Consider the following 18,369-nt stretch of genomic DNA (forward strand, 5'->3'; position numbering starts at 1 on the left):
TAGTGCTTTTGTATATGTGTTCATATGTGAGATTGGAATGTATTTTTTGTGTTCTAGTGGATTGGGGTAAGATGGTCATACTAGTTTTAGTATTATGAAGTAGAAATTTCATTCTTTTTCTGTGTTGTGAATAGCTAATTTTTGCTTTCATGTTAATTTCTGCTTTTATGTTATGATGTCTTCTCTTTCCTTGGTGTTTGCTCTTTGTCCTTTTCTAATTTTGTGATTTGAGTGCTTAGTTCTTTAAGGCAGGAATTTATTCCATCTTGAGTTCCTTTCTTGCCTGGGCTACTCCTGTGCCATGTCATTGTCACCCTGAACTTATGGTGGTACTGCTGCTAGTTTTACCTTTTATTTAGAAGGTAAGACGTTCACAGGTGGAGACATTCCAGCAGTGACAGTAGGCTTCCTTCTAAGGGTCTGTGCCTCAGTTCCTCATCTGTAAAACTCCTAAGTCCCTGCCTCTCACAGTGGGCAGGGGACTAAATAGGTTGATGGTGCTCCTGCAGGGCAGGCGCAGAACAAGTGTTTACTTCAACCAATGTTGTGGTCAGTGCTCCAGTCAGCTGCCCTGAATGTCTTTGCCTCTGGGCTTCAGAACTGCAGACTTGTGAGTCATCTTTGTATCCCTGAGGCCTTGTATATCAAAGGCTGCCCCAAGAATTGTTTTTAAAATGAAATGAAGGCTCTCTGGAGAAGCCTTGTACTTCCTTGTTGTGCCCCCTGCCAGCTGGTGGGAGAGGAAGTAGAGTCTCTCTGACATTGCAGTTTGTCCGGTCTCCGTGCTGGCTCCTGGGGCTCACTGCTGTCTCTTTTCAGTGCCCACACATACCAGGTTCTGGTGAACCCCTCCAGAATATTTTTGAGGATGGGCATCAGTTGCACTGATTAATGTCGTCTTTTGAAAACTGGAAGTACCTTTGTCTCTGTGCAAGCTTTTCCATTTCAGGAGTTCTTTGCAGAGCCTCACAGGCTTATCGTCAAATCTCCCTGACATGTGCTGGATACCAGCCTCTTTTTTTTTTTTTTTTTTAATGTTTATTTATTTTTGAGACAGAGAGAGACACAGCATGAGCAGGGAAGGGGCAGAGAGAGAGGGAGACACAGAATGTGAAGCAGGCTCCAGGCTCTGAGCTGTCAGCACAGAGCCCAACGCGGGGCTCGAACTCACGAACTGTGAGATCATGACCTGAGCCGAAGTCGGACGCTTAACCGACTGAGCCACCCAGGCGCCCCATATACCAGCCTCTTTTAAACAGCTTTGCTTCCTTGTTGTGTGGGCTACAGGTCAGTGCCCTCCACCAGTTGACCCTAAGTTGGGCTGTGGCTAGGGTACTCAAAACTAATTGTTGCATCAAATTCCTGTTAACTTTGAGAGAGAGACATCGCATTTTCTCAGGAACATGACCTCTATTCCTGCTTAGGAGGCTGCCCCTTCTGCTTAGGGTACTCATCTTCCTCCTCCTGAGTCTTCTCTGAAACTCCCCATCCCCTGGTCTTGGTGAATCTTACCCTTCTGTGTTCTCTGCAGTCACCATTTGTACTGGTGAGGTCACTTTTGACTCCCAAGTGAAGCCCCCAACTCAATTTAGCTTTGCAAAGGGAAAGTTACTGCACCTGACAAAATCTGATGGTGCATGCTCTGTGCTCTTAGCCGGTCAATCCAGCAACTCAGTGATGTGAGCAAGGACCTGAATTCTGCCTGTCCCTCTTCTCCTGACCTTGGTTCAATTCAGTCCAGCTTTTACCCAGCTGTCAGAAAGCTGCTGCAGTACTGCAGACTCCTGCAGGGCCCCAGTGTCCAGGGTCGGAAGAGGACCTTCTCTTCCCTTCACTTCTCTGTCTCTTTGAACTGTTTATTTTGAGGTAATCGTCGATTCTCATGTAATTATAATATAGAGAGTTCTGCAGTACCCTTCACCTATTGCATAACCATAGCATCATATCATAACCAGAAAATTAAGTAATACAGCCCACTGACTTTATTCAGATTTCTCCAGTGTTAATATGTGTGTGTTTATGTCTGTGAAGTTTTATCATACCTGTAGTGTGATGTGACCAAGAGCAAAGACACCTATCCCAGAAGCTGCCCACAGGCCCCTCACATGTTATCCAGAACCAGGACACATGGCTTACCCCCACCCCACCCCGTAGCAATCACTGGCTGAAGTAGGATAGTGCTGTCCAGTGGGGACATACTGTGAGCCACAGCTGTACTTTAAAATTTTCTAGTAGTCCCATTAAAATTTTTAAAAATTCATTTGGGAGTTCATTTTGTAAACAGTTCATGTAATGCAATATATTTAAAATATCGTTCAACATATAATCAGCATCAATAATTATTACTGAAATATTCTGCATTCTTTTTTTTTTTTTTTTTTTTTTTTAAATACAAGATCTCAAGGGGGCACCTGGGTGGCTCAGTCGGTTGAGCATCCAACTTCGGCTGAGGTCATGATCTTGCGGTCTGTGAGTTCGAGCCCCGTGTCGGGCTTTGTGCTGACAGCTCAGAGCCTGGAGCCTGTTTCAGATTCTGTATCTCCCTCTTTCTCTCTCCTCCTCCGCTCATGCTCTGTCTCTCTCGTCTCAAAAATAAATAAACGTTAAAAAAAAAAATTAAAAGGGGCGCCTGGGTGGCGTAGTCGGTTAAGCGTCCGACTTCAGCCAGGTCACGATCTCGCGGTCCGTGAGTTCGAGCCCCGCGTCAGGCTCTGGGCTGATGGCTCAGAGCCTGGAGCCTGCTTCCGATTCTGTGTCTCCCTCTCTCTCTGCCCCTCCCCCATTCATGCTCTGTCTCTGTCCCAAAAATAAATAAACGTTGAAAAAAAAAATTAAAAAAAAAATTAAAAAAATAAAATAAACTAAATACAAGATCTCAGAAATCCAGGTGGTGTTTTGCACTCAGCACTTCTCAGCTCAGAAGAGTCACATTTCAAGTGCACAATAGCCACTAGCAGCTGGTGGCTACCTGTCGGACAGGTTTAGACCAGTCAGGATTTACCCCTGGGTCACAATGAGGGAGCAGTGTGACTGCATACAAAACCAGAAGTTTGCCAGCAAAGAAATGGGGGAATGCCTGTTGGCTGGACAGCCTGTTGGGGCCTGGTGTGACCCACCCATCATTGTGCCCCCTTCTATTTGGGCACTGCTCACAGTGTGACTTTTGCTGTATTGTGGTATTGATATCTATCTCAGTGAGTTCTGATTCAGGTGGGAGCCTGAAATCTGTTTCCCTTCTACTTCCTGTGCCTAGCACCATGTGACACACATAGTAGGCACCTCACACACGGTTTGTAAATTCAATCTGTAATTATCCTAAAGCAGTATTTCTCAATGAGGTTGTGTTGTACGCTGCATTTTGGTATGTGTGTGTGGATTATCTGTGTCGTATTGTCCCTGTTTCTTGTCCACTAGGTGCCAGTGGCCAACTTTGTCATTGGGACGATGTAAGGACACCCTTAGGCATTTCTAAACCTGTCTGAGAGGGACAACATCGCCCTTAGTTGAGAACCACTGTTTCTGTGTTTGCTTTGATTTTGTTTTTTTTAAGTTTATTTATTTACTTTGAGAGAGAAAATTCCAAGCAGGCTCTGTGCTGTCAGTGCAGAGCCTAATGCAGGGCTTGAACTCAAGAACCGTGAGATCATGACCTGAGCTAAAATCAAGAGTTAGACACTTAACTGATTGAGCTACTCAGGTGCCCCTGATTTTTTTTTTAAACAGTTTTATTGAGATTCATAAACCATACATGCCATCCTTTTAAAGTGTATGATTCAATGGATTTTAGTCTATTCACAGTTAGGCAACTATCACTACAATTTTAGAATATTTTTCATTACTCCCAAAAGAATCACCCCCCACCCATAGTTCATCCCCCCAGGCTGAGGCAACCAAAAATCTACTTTGTCCCTGTAGATTTAGCTATTTTGTATATTTCATATAAATGGAATCATACCACATATGACCTTTTGTGTCTGGCTTCTTTCTTAGCATAATACTTTCATGTTCATCCCTGTTGTAGCATGTATCAGTACTTCATTCCTTTTATTGCCAAATATTCATTATAATGGATATAGCATGGTTTATTTACCCATTCATCAGGTGATGGACATTTGGATCGTTTCCACTTTTTGGCTGTTATGAATAATGCTGCTGTGAACATTCATGTACAGGTTTTTAGGTGGATGTGTGTTTTCATTTCTTTTGAGTATTTACATAGGAGTGGAATTGCTGGGTCATATGGTAACTTTATGTTTAACCATTTGAGGAATTGCCAGACTGTTAACGCAGTGGCTGTATCATTTACATTCCTACCAGCAATGTGTAAGGGTTCTAATTCCTCCATATCCTTGCCAACGTTTGATATTGTCTGTCCTTTCAATTACAGCCATCCTAGTGGGTACAGAGTGGTATCCCATTATGGTTTTGATTTGCATTTCCCTGTTGGCTAATAATTTGAAACATCTTTTCCTGTGCTTGTTGGCCATTTATATGTATTTTTTGGAGAAATGTCTGTTCATGTTACCTTGCTCATTTTTTTTTAATGTTTATTTATTTTTGAGAGAGACAGAGACAGAGCGTGAGTGGGGGAGGGGCAGAGAGGGAGATACAGAATCCAAAGCAGGCTCCAGGCTCTGAGCTATCAGCACAGAGCCCGACGTGGAGCTTGAATTAATGAACGGTGAGATCATGACCTGAGCTGAAGTCAGACACTTAACCAACTGAGCCCCTACCTTGCCCATTCTTAGAATTGGGTTATTTGGGTCTGTTTGTTTTTTTTTTTTAATTCAGTTGTAATTAGCTTTTTTTTTTAAGTGTTTATTTTTGAGAGAGAATGTAAGCGTGTGAGTGGGGGAGGGGCAGAGAGTAGGGGACAGAGGATCCAACGTGGGCCCCACGTTAACAGCAGCAAGCCTGATGCAGGGCTCAAACTCATGAACCGTGAGATTATGACCTTAGCCAATGTCAGACACTCAGCTAGACTGAGCCACCTAGGCACCCCTAGCTTTGGTTTTTAAAAAAAAGCGGCAATAATCAGATTTTCTTTCCTAATAAGAGCTTGTGTTATTTCCATGTGAATGACCTAGAATTGACTCCCTACCACCTAGATTGACTGTGAGATTCTCATACTTCCTACTTTATTAGCAACTCTAAGCTGTGACTGGTGCCTAGGATATCCAGAGTTGTAGAAATGTTTTCTCTTCTGTGTACAAGCTCCAGGCTGGTTCTGACTTCTGGGGTCATTGTGTTTCAGGTATGTTAAACCATTATTCTGAGAGCTGACCCATTCCTGGCCATATTCAAAAGAATAACGTAAACACTGGCATTGATGATTTTATAATCGAGAAGAGAATCTGAGTTTAGCAAACATTTGAGGCATGGTTCTAAGGCTGCCTTGGGTCCCTGCTCTCAGGCATCTCCTGGACTAATGGAGAAGACAGGTGATCAAAATGCAGCAGCTATCAGAGTGCTGTGAGGAGCCCACCAGAACAGCAAGGCTTCCTTGCTACCACTTCCCTCTGTTTTAGATAAACCCAGGCTTCTTATATGAGAACACCACTGATCTTGTGGCTTCCCAGAGTGAGTGCTGCTACCATATCCTCATGGCTCCCTACAACCTTGCCTCCCGTGCTTTTCCTGTGGTGAAGAAGGGGCACTGGCCAATGATGCCTTGGGAATACATGGTAGCTCTGTTTTTTAATTAAAAAAAAAAATGTAGGGTCTTTAATGCTTGCTCCCACAGGTACTCGTGATACTATTGATATCGTCTTTACAAATGAAACGGAGTTCACACCCTGCAGTGGGGGTAGCAGTAAAGAAATTGTGGTATATCCAGACAGCAGAATATGCTGCAGCCATTAGGAAGATCAAGGAGATAAGTGTACATGGGTGATGAGGGTAATGTTGGTGGCAGCCTGTAAAGTAAATAAAGGTGTTACGGCACTGTGCGCACAGTTCCCCAGCATGTGAGAGAGAGCCTCATGTGCCTTCACCTAAAAGAAAAGGGGCAGGAATGCCATCTACTAGGGTTCTGGCCCCAGTCCTCTGTCAGGGAGGCTAGACTAGAGGAGCTTATTTTCTTCTCTGCCTGCCCACATCCCACATTTTCTACAACAAACGTGGATTTCTGTCTCTGTGTTAGTATTGAACGTTATTTTAACAACTTTAGGGCCAGATTGTAGAAAGCAGTGTGTGTTCTTGGCTTGCCTGCCTCCGTCTGAGGGTCCCTCCTTCAACCTTGAGCTTGTCTCCTCTCCCTCCTGGGAGAAGTTAGCCACCTCTGGCCAAGCCCCCTCAGCCTCTACTGAAGCAAAAATGTAATAAATTGAACAAAGTTTTATTGCCTCGATTTTCCATTTGTTACTTAACGGATACAGAGTGTTTGAGGGCAAAGAAAGTCTTAAAATTAGAGGTGGTTGCACAACATTATGAATTCACTAAATACTACTGAATTGTGTGTGCCAAAATAGTTAATTGTGTGTTACGTGAATTTTGCTTCAATTAAAAAACGTTTTTTCCCCACTTGTAACAAAACCTACTTTCTGAAGCTAGTAGGGTGTTCGGATGTCTGTGACATAAGCACCCTTTCCTTCCTTTTTTTCCTGTTGCCCTCTGGTGATTGGTGTGGTGTTCTTGATTAAAAGTATTTGGCACTCTCCCACGCACAATATAAAAGCTCCTTTAGTGTTAGGTTATTTTTTGTCAAGGAAGAAGGAAGATTTCCCTCAGCTCCACCCTGGCCTCCAGGAGCGTGTGTGAAGCTTTGGTTTCCTTCTTTTACCTTTTTGTTGCTACATTTGTAGTTGTAATCTCTCACCTTCCTTTCTGGATCCTTATTCACTTTGTAGCCCATTTCACCGGAAATCCTCACCCTCCAGATACCTTCCTTTTTTCTACATTGCCCTTCGGGACTGAGGAGGAGCCAAGTCCTGCCTGTCTCAGGGCCCAGCCTTGGTTTGTGTTTTCTGCTCTTCTCCGCTTTCCTGTTGATTGTCCTGGAGCTTCTTCCTTCTGCTTTTCTGTAGCTGTAATGGTTGAAACCAAATGAGGGGAGCCCTGGTTTCTGACCCAGAGCCATACATAAAAAATAATTTTGCCACCAACCTCAGATTGCACTGGGGATGTTCTTAGGGAGAAGAGCATCCCTCCATGTTGGTGGGAACTGTTGAGCTCCTGTCCAAACCAGGCACAGGCTTTGTGGACAGAAGCCACCAGGGGCACTGCCCTCCATGGTCTCTGTAACATTGAGTGTGGCTCCACCCGTAAGGTGTTGTGGCCTGACAGAAATGGGAAACATCTGGATTGCAGAGTGGAAGACAATGTATAGATAGCAACATGAACAGAAGTTATGAAAGATTATATAGACAGTATGACTTCAGTTTTATAACTGCTTATAAGAAATATGTATAGATGGGATGCCTGGGTGGCACAGTCAGTTAAGTGTCTGGCTCTTGCTTTCAGCCAAGGTCATGATGTCATGGTTTGTGAGATCGATCCCCACATCGGGCTCCATGCTGACAATGCAGAGCCTGCTTGGGAATCTTTCTCTCCCTCCCTCTCTGCCCCTCCCCTGTTCGCTAGCCCTCTCTCTCAAAAATAAACATTAAAAAAATTAAAAAATATATATGTATAGATGTCCAGAATAAAATGTCTTTGTTTATGCTACATATGCATAGAGAACATAGCAGGGCCATGCAGCAGGGACTAAAAGCTATTACCTGGGGGATGGAATGTTTAATACTTTGTTGTTGTTGTTGCTTTTGTTATATTTCTATGAAGAATAATAATAAGGCTACTTCATTCCTGGGGTAGTGGATTGTGTTGTGAGAAGTACATAGGAGTTCGGAGGAGAGAATATTCCTTATTGAATTCAGTTCATGGATATTGTGATTTTTAAAACATTAAAAAAATTTTTTTAATGTTTATTTTTGAGAGAGGGAGAGAGAGTGAGAGTGGGGGAGGGGCAGAGAGAGAAGGAGACACAGAATCTGAAGCAGGCTCCAGGCTCCGAGCTGTCAGCACAGATCCCGACACAGGGCTCGAACTCACGGACGGCGATACCATGACCTGAGCCAAAGTTGGATGCTTAACTGACTGCCCCACTGAGCATGATTTTTAAATTTAGTTATAATTCATAGGGTAGTTTGGTCATGAGAGATTGGAAAACCAGTTCTAAGATTACTTCCACTATACTTTCAGTATGATGGAATTCTGTAGTGTGGGGTCTTCATTGACAACTATAGTGTGAAAAACCCTGTGAACCAAATTGTTGGAAATGGTACAAATAACTCATTCAGAAAGCAACATTAGTGCAAAATCAGCCTACTAATTGAGCAGATTTTGTGATTCAGGCAATCAGGAAGCTTATTTTCAGAATAGCTACAAAAGAATAAATACTTGACAGTTTACAAAGGGTAAAAAGACATCGTCTGTGTTCAGAAGACCCATGAGCTTATCTCAGCTTTTGAGAAGACTCTAAAAATTTTTTTTAATGATTATTTATTCTTGAGAGAGAGAAAGAGAGAGGATGAGCAGGGGAGGGACAGAGAGAGTGGGTGGGCTGGGGGGGACACAGAATCCAAACCAAGCTCCAGGCTCTGAGCTGTCAGCATAGAGCCCAATGCAGGGCTCCAACCCATGAACCATGAGATCATGACCTGAGCCAAAGATGGACACTTAACTGAGCCACCCAGGAGCCCCAATTGACAAGATTCTAGAGTAGACCCTGAAAGCACGAGAGCATAGAAAGCTCCCCTTTAACAGCACAGCTCAACTCTGGGGGGCGGGTAGCCATCATTGTGAATCTCGGGCTTTGTTAGCTTGCTGGGTGAGGCATGGGGAAAGGATGGGATGCGACTGAGGGGTCGTCACCAAAATGGACAGAAGTGGATGCGATACACAGAGCCTTTAGTTCATCCTGGAGTGAAGAAGGGACAGCATGTTCGTTAGCTCTAAACCAGGATCCACCTGTGCGCATCAAGTCAGCCATGAGTCCTGCATGTGGTGTCAGACAGTTAGCTGTGTACATGCTGTGGGGACACACCATGTGGCAGCAGTCCACGTACGTCAGGGAGTGGGAGGATTCGACTGACTTCCTCTGTGGCTGCCAGAGAGCTATGTGGTGTCCTTATTGCATCACAGAGAACGCAGTCACAGCAGTGACACAAACTGTGACTTCTGTGGGGAAACTGAAGGAATCAGGGTCAACATTCAAGAAAGGGAAGACGTGCAATGGGGTCTTGAGATTCTTGAAGGGTTGCCCTGGAAAGGAAAGATTAGGTTTGGCCACAGGGTTAGGAGTAGGACACATGGGTAAACGGCCCTAGATGGTCTGATGCCATGTGTGGAGGAGCTTCCTCTTGGTCTTAGTTGCCACAGAATGACTTTGTGCCTTGCAAAGTTGGTGTCGAGAACTGTGAAGGATCTGAAGTTTTTACCCTACTTGCAAGCTAACAAGGTAGCCTGCCACGGCTTATTGGACGCTGGCAGGAGACAAAAGACTTCTTGTACAGGGACAGAGGACAATTCGTGACTCATGATACAGCAAGCCACATGAGCATCAGCACATTCTCATCAATGCCTCTTGCCCGCAGGCCCCACAGAGGTGACGAGGATGGGCCCAGAGGTATGCCTGCACATGCAGCAAGTTGTGTTGCAGGAGAGGAAGGGTGAGTTTAGGGTCTTAGGCTGATTACTCAACTTCCACCTCACTTGTTAAGTTTCCAGATGTGGGTGATGACAGCGTCTGCCTGAGGGTGCTGTTGGGGGAAGTGAATTGGAGATAAGACAGAAAAACAGCTAGCATGTAGTAAGTCTTTGGTAAAGAGTAGTCGAATCTTATTTACATGCATGTGTGTAATGACTAGAAGCAAATGCAGAAAAGGGTTTTTTTTTTTTTAAAGTTTATTTATTTCGAGACAGACAGGGAGCATGAGTGGGGGAGGGGTAGAGAGAAGAGAGACAGAGAGAGAGAGGGAGAGAAAAAATGAATGAATGAATGAATTCCTAAGCAGGCTCTGCACTGTCAGCGCAGAGCCCCCAAGATCATGACCTCAGCTAAAGTTGAACGCTCAACTGACTGAGCCATCCAGATGACCCAGAAAAAGGGATTCTTAGCACAAAAGTGATACCAAAGTTATTTTTCTTTTCCCTTTTTTCTCAACCATACTGTTGATAAAATATACTTATGTAAAGGGAGAGTGGATACATGTTTGGCTTATCACCTATAGCATCTTCAGGAGAGAGAGTAAAATTTAAAATCTGTGCAGTAATTTATGACATGTTAAAATTATCAGAAGAAAAAAAATTATCGGAAGAAATTAATTTTACATCTAAAAACTTTCCTTGACACAGCAATGTGAGCTGAAGGGAATGCAAGGCATACATAAAGGTGGGAATGACACAAAAACATTAGTCAGGGTCATTGCATAATAAGTTTAGGTCTGAAATGTCAAAAGTTGTGGGGCTTTAGGCCTTTATCTGGAAGGTATATGCTTCTTCTGTGTTTTAATTTTTGCACACCTTCAGCGAAAGTCCCTGGGACCGGTGGACAGTCGGTGTGTCAGCACACATTCGAGCCACTCCTTTGGTCCTCCCCAGAGCTCCAGACAAGGACAGAGTCTCAGAGAAGTTAAGGTGAGCTTAGCCACACTCCCTGGGTTGTGAGAGGCTCAGCCTGTCCTGCTTCTGGTAGCAAGAGAACTGCTTTTCTTGAGCTTTTTCCCAGGTGCCAGGCTCATTGGACTGTATGTGCTCATACTTCATCATCAGTGCAGGCTGCTGTTACACTCCCATTTTACAGATGTTCAAGAATGTCCCAGGCTTATCCAGCAAGGAGGAGGTAGAACCGAGGTTAATACTGCTAACTGGGACCAGCTATCTCTTGCCTCTCAGCTCCTAGCACGGCGCCCAGCACAAGGCAAGGCACAAGGCTGGTGACTAGTCTGGGGCAGTGAATGAATAAATCTGGCAGAAATCACAAGCCAAACAAAAGTTATAAAGGAAAGCTCTTTTCACTTTGCTCAAGCAGTATAAGCGAACATGATTTTTACTTAGAAAATTTAAATCTCTCCTAAAAAACAAAAGCAGTATTCTCTGAGTTCCTTCCATTTGTAATTTGTACAAATGTGTATATTTGTAACAGTGAGTTGAGCTCTCTGTCCTAGGTAGTGACTCGGGGTGGGCAGACAGGGCAAGGTCTGGGAGGGGTCTGCTACCACTTTAACTTCTGGACAGTGTTCTAGAAAAATCTGTGTTCATGAAGAAGGGATTAGGGAAGGATTTGTTAGGATAAAAATGATTTCCCAATCATGTCTTCTCCTAACATCCTTTCCCAGGTGTGTGCAGGTCAGTCTCCTCACACAGGCATACGACCCAGACTGTTAGTTAGCATCTCCACTTTCTTCCTGACCCTGAGTCTCCAACTTCCTTACAAGCTTCCCCACAGGTTAATCTGAGAGTATATCCCGCTGTTCAGGGGGAGTTCGGAGCCCTAAACGTGGCCCCAGGCTTTCCTTAGGAAGACCCTGTGTAACCCCTCGGCCACACTGTCTGCTCCCAGCCTCTTGTCTTCCCCAGACTGCCCCTTCCAGGCCCCACCATCATAGTCTTTAGTCATATCTGTCTGGAAGTCTTCTCTCGCCCCTCAGCCTTCCCCAACTTTACCTGTCCTCCAAAGCCCCTGCCCCATGCCTCCCTTCCTTGGGCAGGATTAGAACACAGGGCAGTATAGAGACCTGGTGCAAGCCAGCCTTGCTTCCCAGCAGAGGAGCCATGTTTTGCTGGAGGATGCCCAGATGGTTTGGGGCTTGAAGGGGGGGGGGGGGCGCTGCCAATAGCATTCCTGGGTGCTCTGTGAAGCTTAGCTTTCTTTGGGTTGGGTGTGACATGGCACACCTGGATGGCACGCAAGAGAGCCAGAGTATTGGGAAAAGGCAGTAGATGAAGGGTTTGCTCAACGCTGGAGGTAGAGGGAGGGTGGGAAGAGTCTGGGGCTCTTTTTCTTGGGGCATCTCTCAGAGGCTCCTGGGCCCATCAGGGCATCCAGGCCCTGAAGTCTAGATCTTTGAGCTGTCCTGAAGTCTAGATCTTTGAGCTGTCCTAGGGACAAGGATGTGGGGCATGGTTCTGGCCATGTGTGGGTAGCAACTAGGGGCAAGCTCTGTTCCCCAGAGTTCAGCTGGAGTTCCACCACCTCTTTGAACCGTTAGCACTCAGTGTGGTCTTGGTTGGGTTGTTATATGCTCATATTGTGTGTGACTGTTCATATTTTCAGAAAAGATATTTGCAAAAGACATATCTGATAAAGGGCTGCTATCTGAAAATATACAAAAAATTGTTAAAACTCTATAATAAGAGTCTGATTTTCAAATGGGCAAAAAATCTGAATAGATACCTCACCAAAGAAGATATATAGATGACAATAAGCATATGAAAAGATAGTCAACATCATATTGTCATTAGGGAATTGCAAACTAAAGTAACATGATAACCATACACACCTATTAGAATGGCAAAAGTCTAGGGGCGCCTGGGTGGCGCAGTCGGTTAAGCGTCCGACTTCAGCCAGGTCACGATCTCGTGGTCCGGGAGTTCGAGCCCCGCGTCGGGCTCTGGGCTGATGGCTCAGAGCCTGGAGCCTGTTTCTGATTCTGTGTCTCCCTCTCTCTCTGCCCCTCCCCCGTTCATGCTCTGTCTCTCTCTGTCCCAAAAATAAATAAAAAACGTTGAAAAAAAAAATTAAAAAAAAAAAAAAGAATGGCAAAAGTCTAAAACACTAACACTAACAAATGCTGGGGAGGATGTCTTGGTGGCTTTCATTTGTTGCTGGTGGGAATATAAAATAGTGCAGCCGCTTTGGAAGACAGTTGGTGATTGTTTTTTTAATGTTTATTATTATTATTTTTTTTGAAAGGGAAAGTGTGAGTAGGAGAGAGGCTGAGAGAGAGGGAGACACAGAATCTGAAGCAGGCTCCAGACTCTGAGCTATCAGCACAGAGCCTGATACATGGCTCAAACCCACAAACCTCAGGATCATGACCTAAGCCAAAGTTGGACGCTTAACCGACTGAGCCACTCAGGCACCCCAGTTGGTGATTTTTTTTAAATGTTTAGTTTGGAGGCACCTGGGTGGTTAAGTCAGTTAAGTGTCCAACTTCGGCTCAGGTCATGATCTCACTCAAGGTTCGTGGGTTCAAGCCCGGTGTCAGGCTCTGTGCAGAAAGCTCAGAGCCTGGAACCTGCTTCAGATTCTGTGTCTCCCTCTCTCTCTGCCCCTCCCCCGCTCATGCTTTGTCTGTCTGTCTCTCTCTCTCAAAAATAAATAACTATTAAAAAATGTAAATGTTTAGTTTGTGAGAGACAGAGAATGAGAGCACAAGTGGGCAGAGGGGGAGGGAGGGAGGGAGGGAGAGAGAATGAGAGAATGAGAATATATCTCAAGCAGGCTCCATGCCCAGCACAGAGCCTGCTGGAAGACTCCATCTCATGACCTGAGCCAAAATCAAGAGTTGGTTGCTTAACCGACTGAGCCACCCAGGCACCCTGACAGTTGGTGCTTTTTAACAAAACTAAACATAGTCTTAACTACAATCTAGGAATCATGCTGCTCAGTGTTTACCCAAAGGAGTTAGGAATGCATATCCACACAAAAACTGACACACAGGTGTGTATAGCACCTTTATTCATAATTGCTAAACTTGGAAGCAACCAAGATGTCCCTCAGTGGATGAATGGAGTAAGTGGTGATAAATCCAGAAAACAAAATATTTAGTGCTAAGAATGAGCTATCGTGCCATGAAAAAACATGACAAAACCTTAAATGAATATAACTAAATGAAATATGCTAATCTGAATGATTCCACCTATAATGTATGATACCATACCAAACCAACAAAACGCATACCAAGAATTAACCTTAGTATAACTGGACTATGGATAACAATGAGCTGTCAGTGTAGGTTCATCGATTGTAACCACTCTATGGGGGATGTTGATAGTGGAGGAGGGGACATATAGGAATTCAGTACAGCTTTCCCCTGCTATCAGGGGAGCATTCTGGGGCACCCAGCTGGCTCATTTGGTGGAGCATGCAACCCTTGACCTCAAGGTTGTGAGTTCAAGCCCCATGTTGGGTGTAGAGATTACTTAAAAATAAGTCTTAAAACACACACACTCACAAACACACACAACTGGAGCATTCCTAGGAAACCTTTTATAAGCCAAAATGGTGTAAAGCAAAGAAGCATTTAGTTACTATTAATTTATATGGAAAAAATTGTTAGTGTTTCCAGACCCCAAAATTAACCTCTCAGGCTTGTCTGATACCTTAGGGACACGTCTTGCTAACAGATAGACAAAAGAAGTCAAGGTAAAGCACAGATGTTTACAGATACAGTTCAAAGCTCTGACTGCTTGACTCTGAGATGCTGAGTGCAGTTCCTGAAGAAGGCACTTGTCGGCGCCACCACTCTGGCTGCTCCAGGTGCAGTGCTCTCTATAAATGATTGCTGCAAAACAGATGCTGAATGCTATTTTCATTTTTTGCCTTTTTTTGGTAAAAGTGAAAATCCTCTTCAGATTTCTGTCTGTTGGCTAGCAAAACAGGTACTAACATAGGTCTTTCAAGAAAGCAAAGTGGCATCACTCAAACTTCTGGAAAGTGGGGATACCTGTACTTCCCTCTCAGTTTTGCTGTAAACCTAAACCTACTCAAACAAACAAAGTCTATTAAGGATACAAAGAGAAAGAGACCACACGGCCAGTTGCAGACCTTTATGCAGCTTTGTGGACATCCTGCTCCGGAAACACTGATTGATGGTTGCCCTGAAGGTGACAAGGCTTCAATTGGCATACTATTTGAAATAAGTTAATTTTTCAAGTAAACAGGACAGTCCTGTCTCAGCTACAGGTGTTTGAACTGTAGCGTGTTCATTTTGATTTTTTCTCATTCCCTGCAGGACAACCCTCCATATGATAAGGGGGCCTTCAGAATCGAAATCAACTTTCCAGCAGAGTACCCATTCAAACCACCGAAGATCACATTTAAAACAAAGATCTATCACCCGAACATCGATGAAAAGGGGCAGGTCTGTCTGCCAGTAATTAGTGCTGAAAACTGGAAGCCAGCAACCAAAACCGACCAAGGTAAGGCATGCTTCTTGTGTCTTTCTCAGGTGGTGCTCTTCTGGGGATGCTGTTGTGGGGCAGGGGCCCCTCAGTCCTTTCTAATGCCATGTTTCACAGATTCCAGAGAAATCTTACCTGACCCAACTCCAGTGCATGCACAAGTGCTGCTGAGGTTCCCGCCATTCCTCATGGGCAGGGCACATCTCAGTCAAACCATTGACCTGCACGGGTATTTGAGGAGGCCCTCCTGTGCTCGCAGACCACATGTATTTACACATGTATTTACACATGTAAATAGACCAGCCCAGCATTTGCTGCCTGTGCAGTTAGGGGGTGTAGGTACTGTCCCTGGAAGTTTTCATGAAGGATTGTGGGGCTGCTTTGAGTGGGAAAGGGCGAATGGTGTTTAAGGTAACCTCATACAGCAGTTAGCACATGAACTCAGACTTGAAGGAGGGAGGGAGGTTGAAGAGGCCCTGCCAGGCTAAAAGAAGGGTGCAAATCAAAGCTACCTGGCAGACAGCACAATGCCAGTGGCTCAGAGTGGGTGGTGCTGGGGGGAAGGGGCATGGTCAAGGGCTGTGTGCCCAGATAAAAGCACAAAGTTGGCTTTAGTGGACCTGGAATTCCTTGCAATTGAATGTGGCCATGTGTCCAGGTACTTCTGTATGAACATACATGTGCTAATTTTTCTGGGAAAGGTACATGATTCATTATTATGGTTGGCCTTCCTCTTGTCCCTTGGAAGTATCTAGATTTTGTTATGGACTGTGTCTAGTTTTTATTTCTTTTTTCAACGTTTATTTATTTTTGGGACAGAGAGAGACAGAGCATGAATGGGGGAGGGGCAGAGAGAGAGGGAGACACAGAATCAGAAACAGGCTCCAGGCTCTGAGCCATCAGCCCAGAGCCTGACGCGGGGCTCGAACTCACGGACCGCGAGATCGTGACCTGGCTGAAGTCGGACGCTCAACCGACTGCGCCACCCAGGCGCCTCCGATGAAGTTGTTCTTAAGTGCACATACTTGGTTTTTGTTTTTGTTTTTCTATACAAATTCCTAGCTCTGTGTTGGAAGGCTGTAGCTGCATTTGTTCCGGAATGCCTTGTCAGCCTCTCACACAACTTCAGGAGCCCAAGTTGTGTGTATCTAACACCATGCCCTGGGAGGGGAAGCCCTTCCAGGCTTGGCTGCGCCACAGCTAAGACTGCCAGGCCTCAAAGTTATAAGATCTCCTCCCTTACCTGAGAAATGGAGTGGGACCAGGGGCATTGAGGCTTGTAGGAGATACAAACACAAGTAAAAGTGCTCCACACCTCTTCAGGGACTAGCTGCTCAGGATGGGCAGATGTAGGCGCATAGCCAAAATGCTGGGCTCCCCTCCACCCCTAAATTAGATACCTGTCAGATACCTGAGATAGGCTTTTCATTCTTTTGGTATTTGCCGGTGGGCTTTTTTTAAATTTTTTTTTTTTTAAACATTTATTTATTTTTGAGAGACAGACACAGCATGAGTGGGGGAGGGGCAGAGAGAGAGAAGGAGACACAGAATCTGAAGCAGGCTGCAGGCTCTGAGCAAGCTGTCAGCACAGAGCCTGATGCGGGGCTCGAACCCACAAACTGTGAGATCACGACCTGAGCCGAAGTCGGATGCTCAGCTGACTGAGCCACCCAGGCGCCCTTGCCGGCAGGCTTTTTAAGATAAAAATTTTGGTACAGGGTACTGTTGTGTGTGAAGTGATGGGCAGACTTGATATTTTGTTATTTGGGACGGTTAGGGTTTCTTTCTGGAAAATCGTTCTGTAGCTTGTCCTCACATACATCAGGCATGTTGTCCCTGGCACTTGCTGATATGCTTCCTTGTTTCTGCTATCTATTATTATGTTACAAACCACCTTAAAACTTCATGACTTAAAATAACAGCAATTTGGTATTTCTCATTCTGTAGATTGGCTGGGCTCAGCTGGATGGTTCTGTAGCTGGTCATCCCTGAGGTAACTCATGGCTGAGTATCTCTGTAATTCAGCATTCACAGCAACTTTACAGTACATAACTACTGCAAAAAAAAAAAAAAAAACAAAAAACCCAAAACACCCAAAAAAAAACTAGAAGCAGCTGTACCTGGAATGTCCAGAATAGGCAAATCTAGAGATAGAACATAGATTAGTGTTTGTCAGGGGTGGGATGAGGGGATTAGGAAGTGACTCTTTATAAGAGTGGGTGTTTTTGGAATGATGAATATGTTCTGGAATGAAATAGTCGTGGTATTACACGGTTTTGTGTTATCTGCTGAAAACAATTTGTATATTTTTAAGATTTTTTTTTAATGTTTGTATATTTTTGAGAGAGCATGAGCAGGGGAGGGGCAGAGAGAGAGAGAGGGAGACAGAGAATCGTGGGCCTTGAACTCACGATCCTTGAGATCATAACCTGAGCCGAAATTGGATGCTCAAACAGCTGAGCCACCCAGGTGCCCCTTGATTTTTAATTAGAAAGTAGAGAAGCATTAAAAATTGAGCAAAAGTATGGGGTGCCTGAGTGGTTCAGTTGGTTAAGTGTCTGACTTCACCTCAGGTCATGAACTCGCAGTTTGATGAGTTCCAGCTCCGTGTCGGGCTCTGTGCTGACAGCTCGGAGCCTGGAGCCTGCTTTGCATTGTGTTTCTCTCTCTCTGCCCCTTCCCCACTTCCACCCTGTCTCTTCTAAAAATAAATAAACATTTTAAAAAATTGAGCAAAAGTAGCAGGAGAAAAGTCAAGAAACAAAGCAAAACTGTATCAAACAGAGAGGTAGTAGATGTTGACAATAAAAATACCAGAAAAAAAGAATGTGAAAACAAAGTTTTGCATAGCAGTGTATCTGGTCCTAGTAGATATCTTAGCAGTAGAGCAAGGGCTTAATGTGGTAGTTGAATAAGATTTGCCATATAAATTGGAGTCTAACAAAGCCAGCATAATATGGATTCTGTGTGTACCAAACAATAGCGACAGAAATATATAAAGAGAAAAATAATTCCTTAATTGAATGTTTCAGTTCCCCCTGCATTATTATCTTAAATCAAGTGGATAAAATTTAGAAAGAGGACTCAGTAAATATAATAAACAGTGTAAGATTAATTAGATTTTGTAGTACATTTTGTGGAAGGCATCAGACAGCCTTTAGGGATGGGGGAATGTACCATTCACATTTTACTCTGAGAATGGAGCCCCCGGATCTCCATGAAAAGGGGGGGGGATGTCATGGA

At 44.4% G+C, this 18,369-nt stretch overlaps 1 protein-coding gene across 1 annotated transcript in view; it reads left to right on the forward strand.

The window, feature by feature from the left end:
- UBE2L3 (ubiquitin conjugating enzyme E2 L3) overlaps positions 1-18,369 on the forward strand; it is a 56,131-nt gene that overhangs the window by 32,876 nt on the left and 4,886 nt on the right. The window contains exon 3 of the mRNA XM_047090218.1: positions 14,958-15,144. Coding sequence (XP_046946174.1) covers positions 14,958-15,144 — 187 coding nt within the window. The remainder of the gene's footprint in view (positions 1-14,957; positions 15,145-18,369) is intronic.

This window comes from Lynx rufus, unplaced genomic scaffold (genome assembly GCF_022079265.1).
Source record: "Lynx rufus isolate CCGP_SWC_20201006 ecotype Redwood Valley unplaced genomic scaffold, mLynRuf1.p SCAF_29, whole genome shotgun sequence".
Classification (NCBI taxonomy): Eukaryota; Metazoa; Chordata; class Mammalia; order Carnivora; family Felidae; genus Lynx; species Lynx rufus.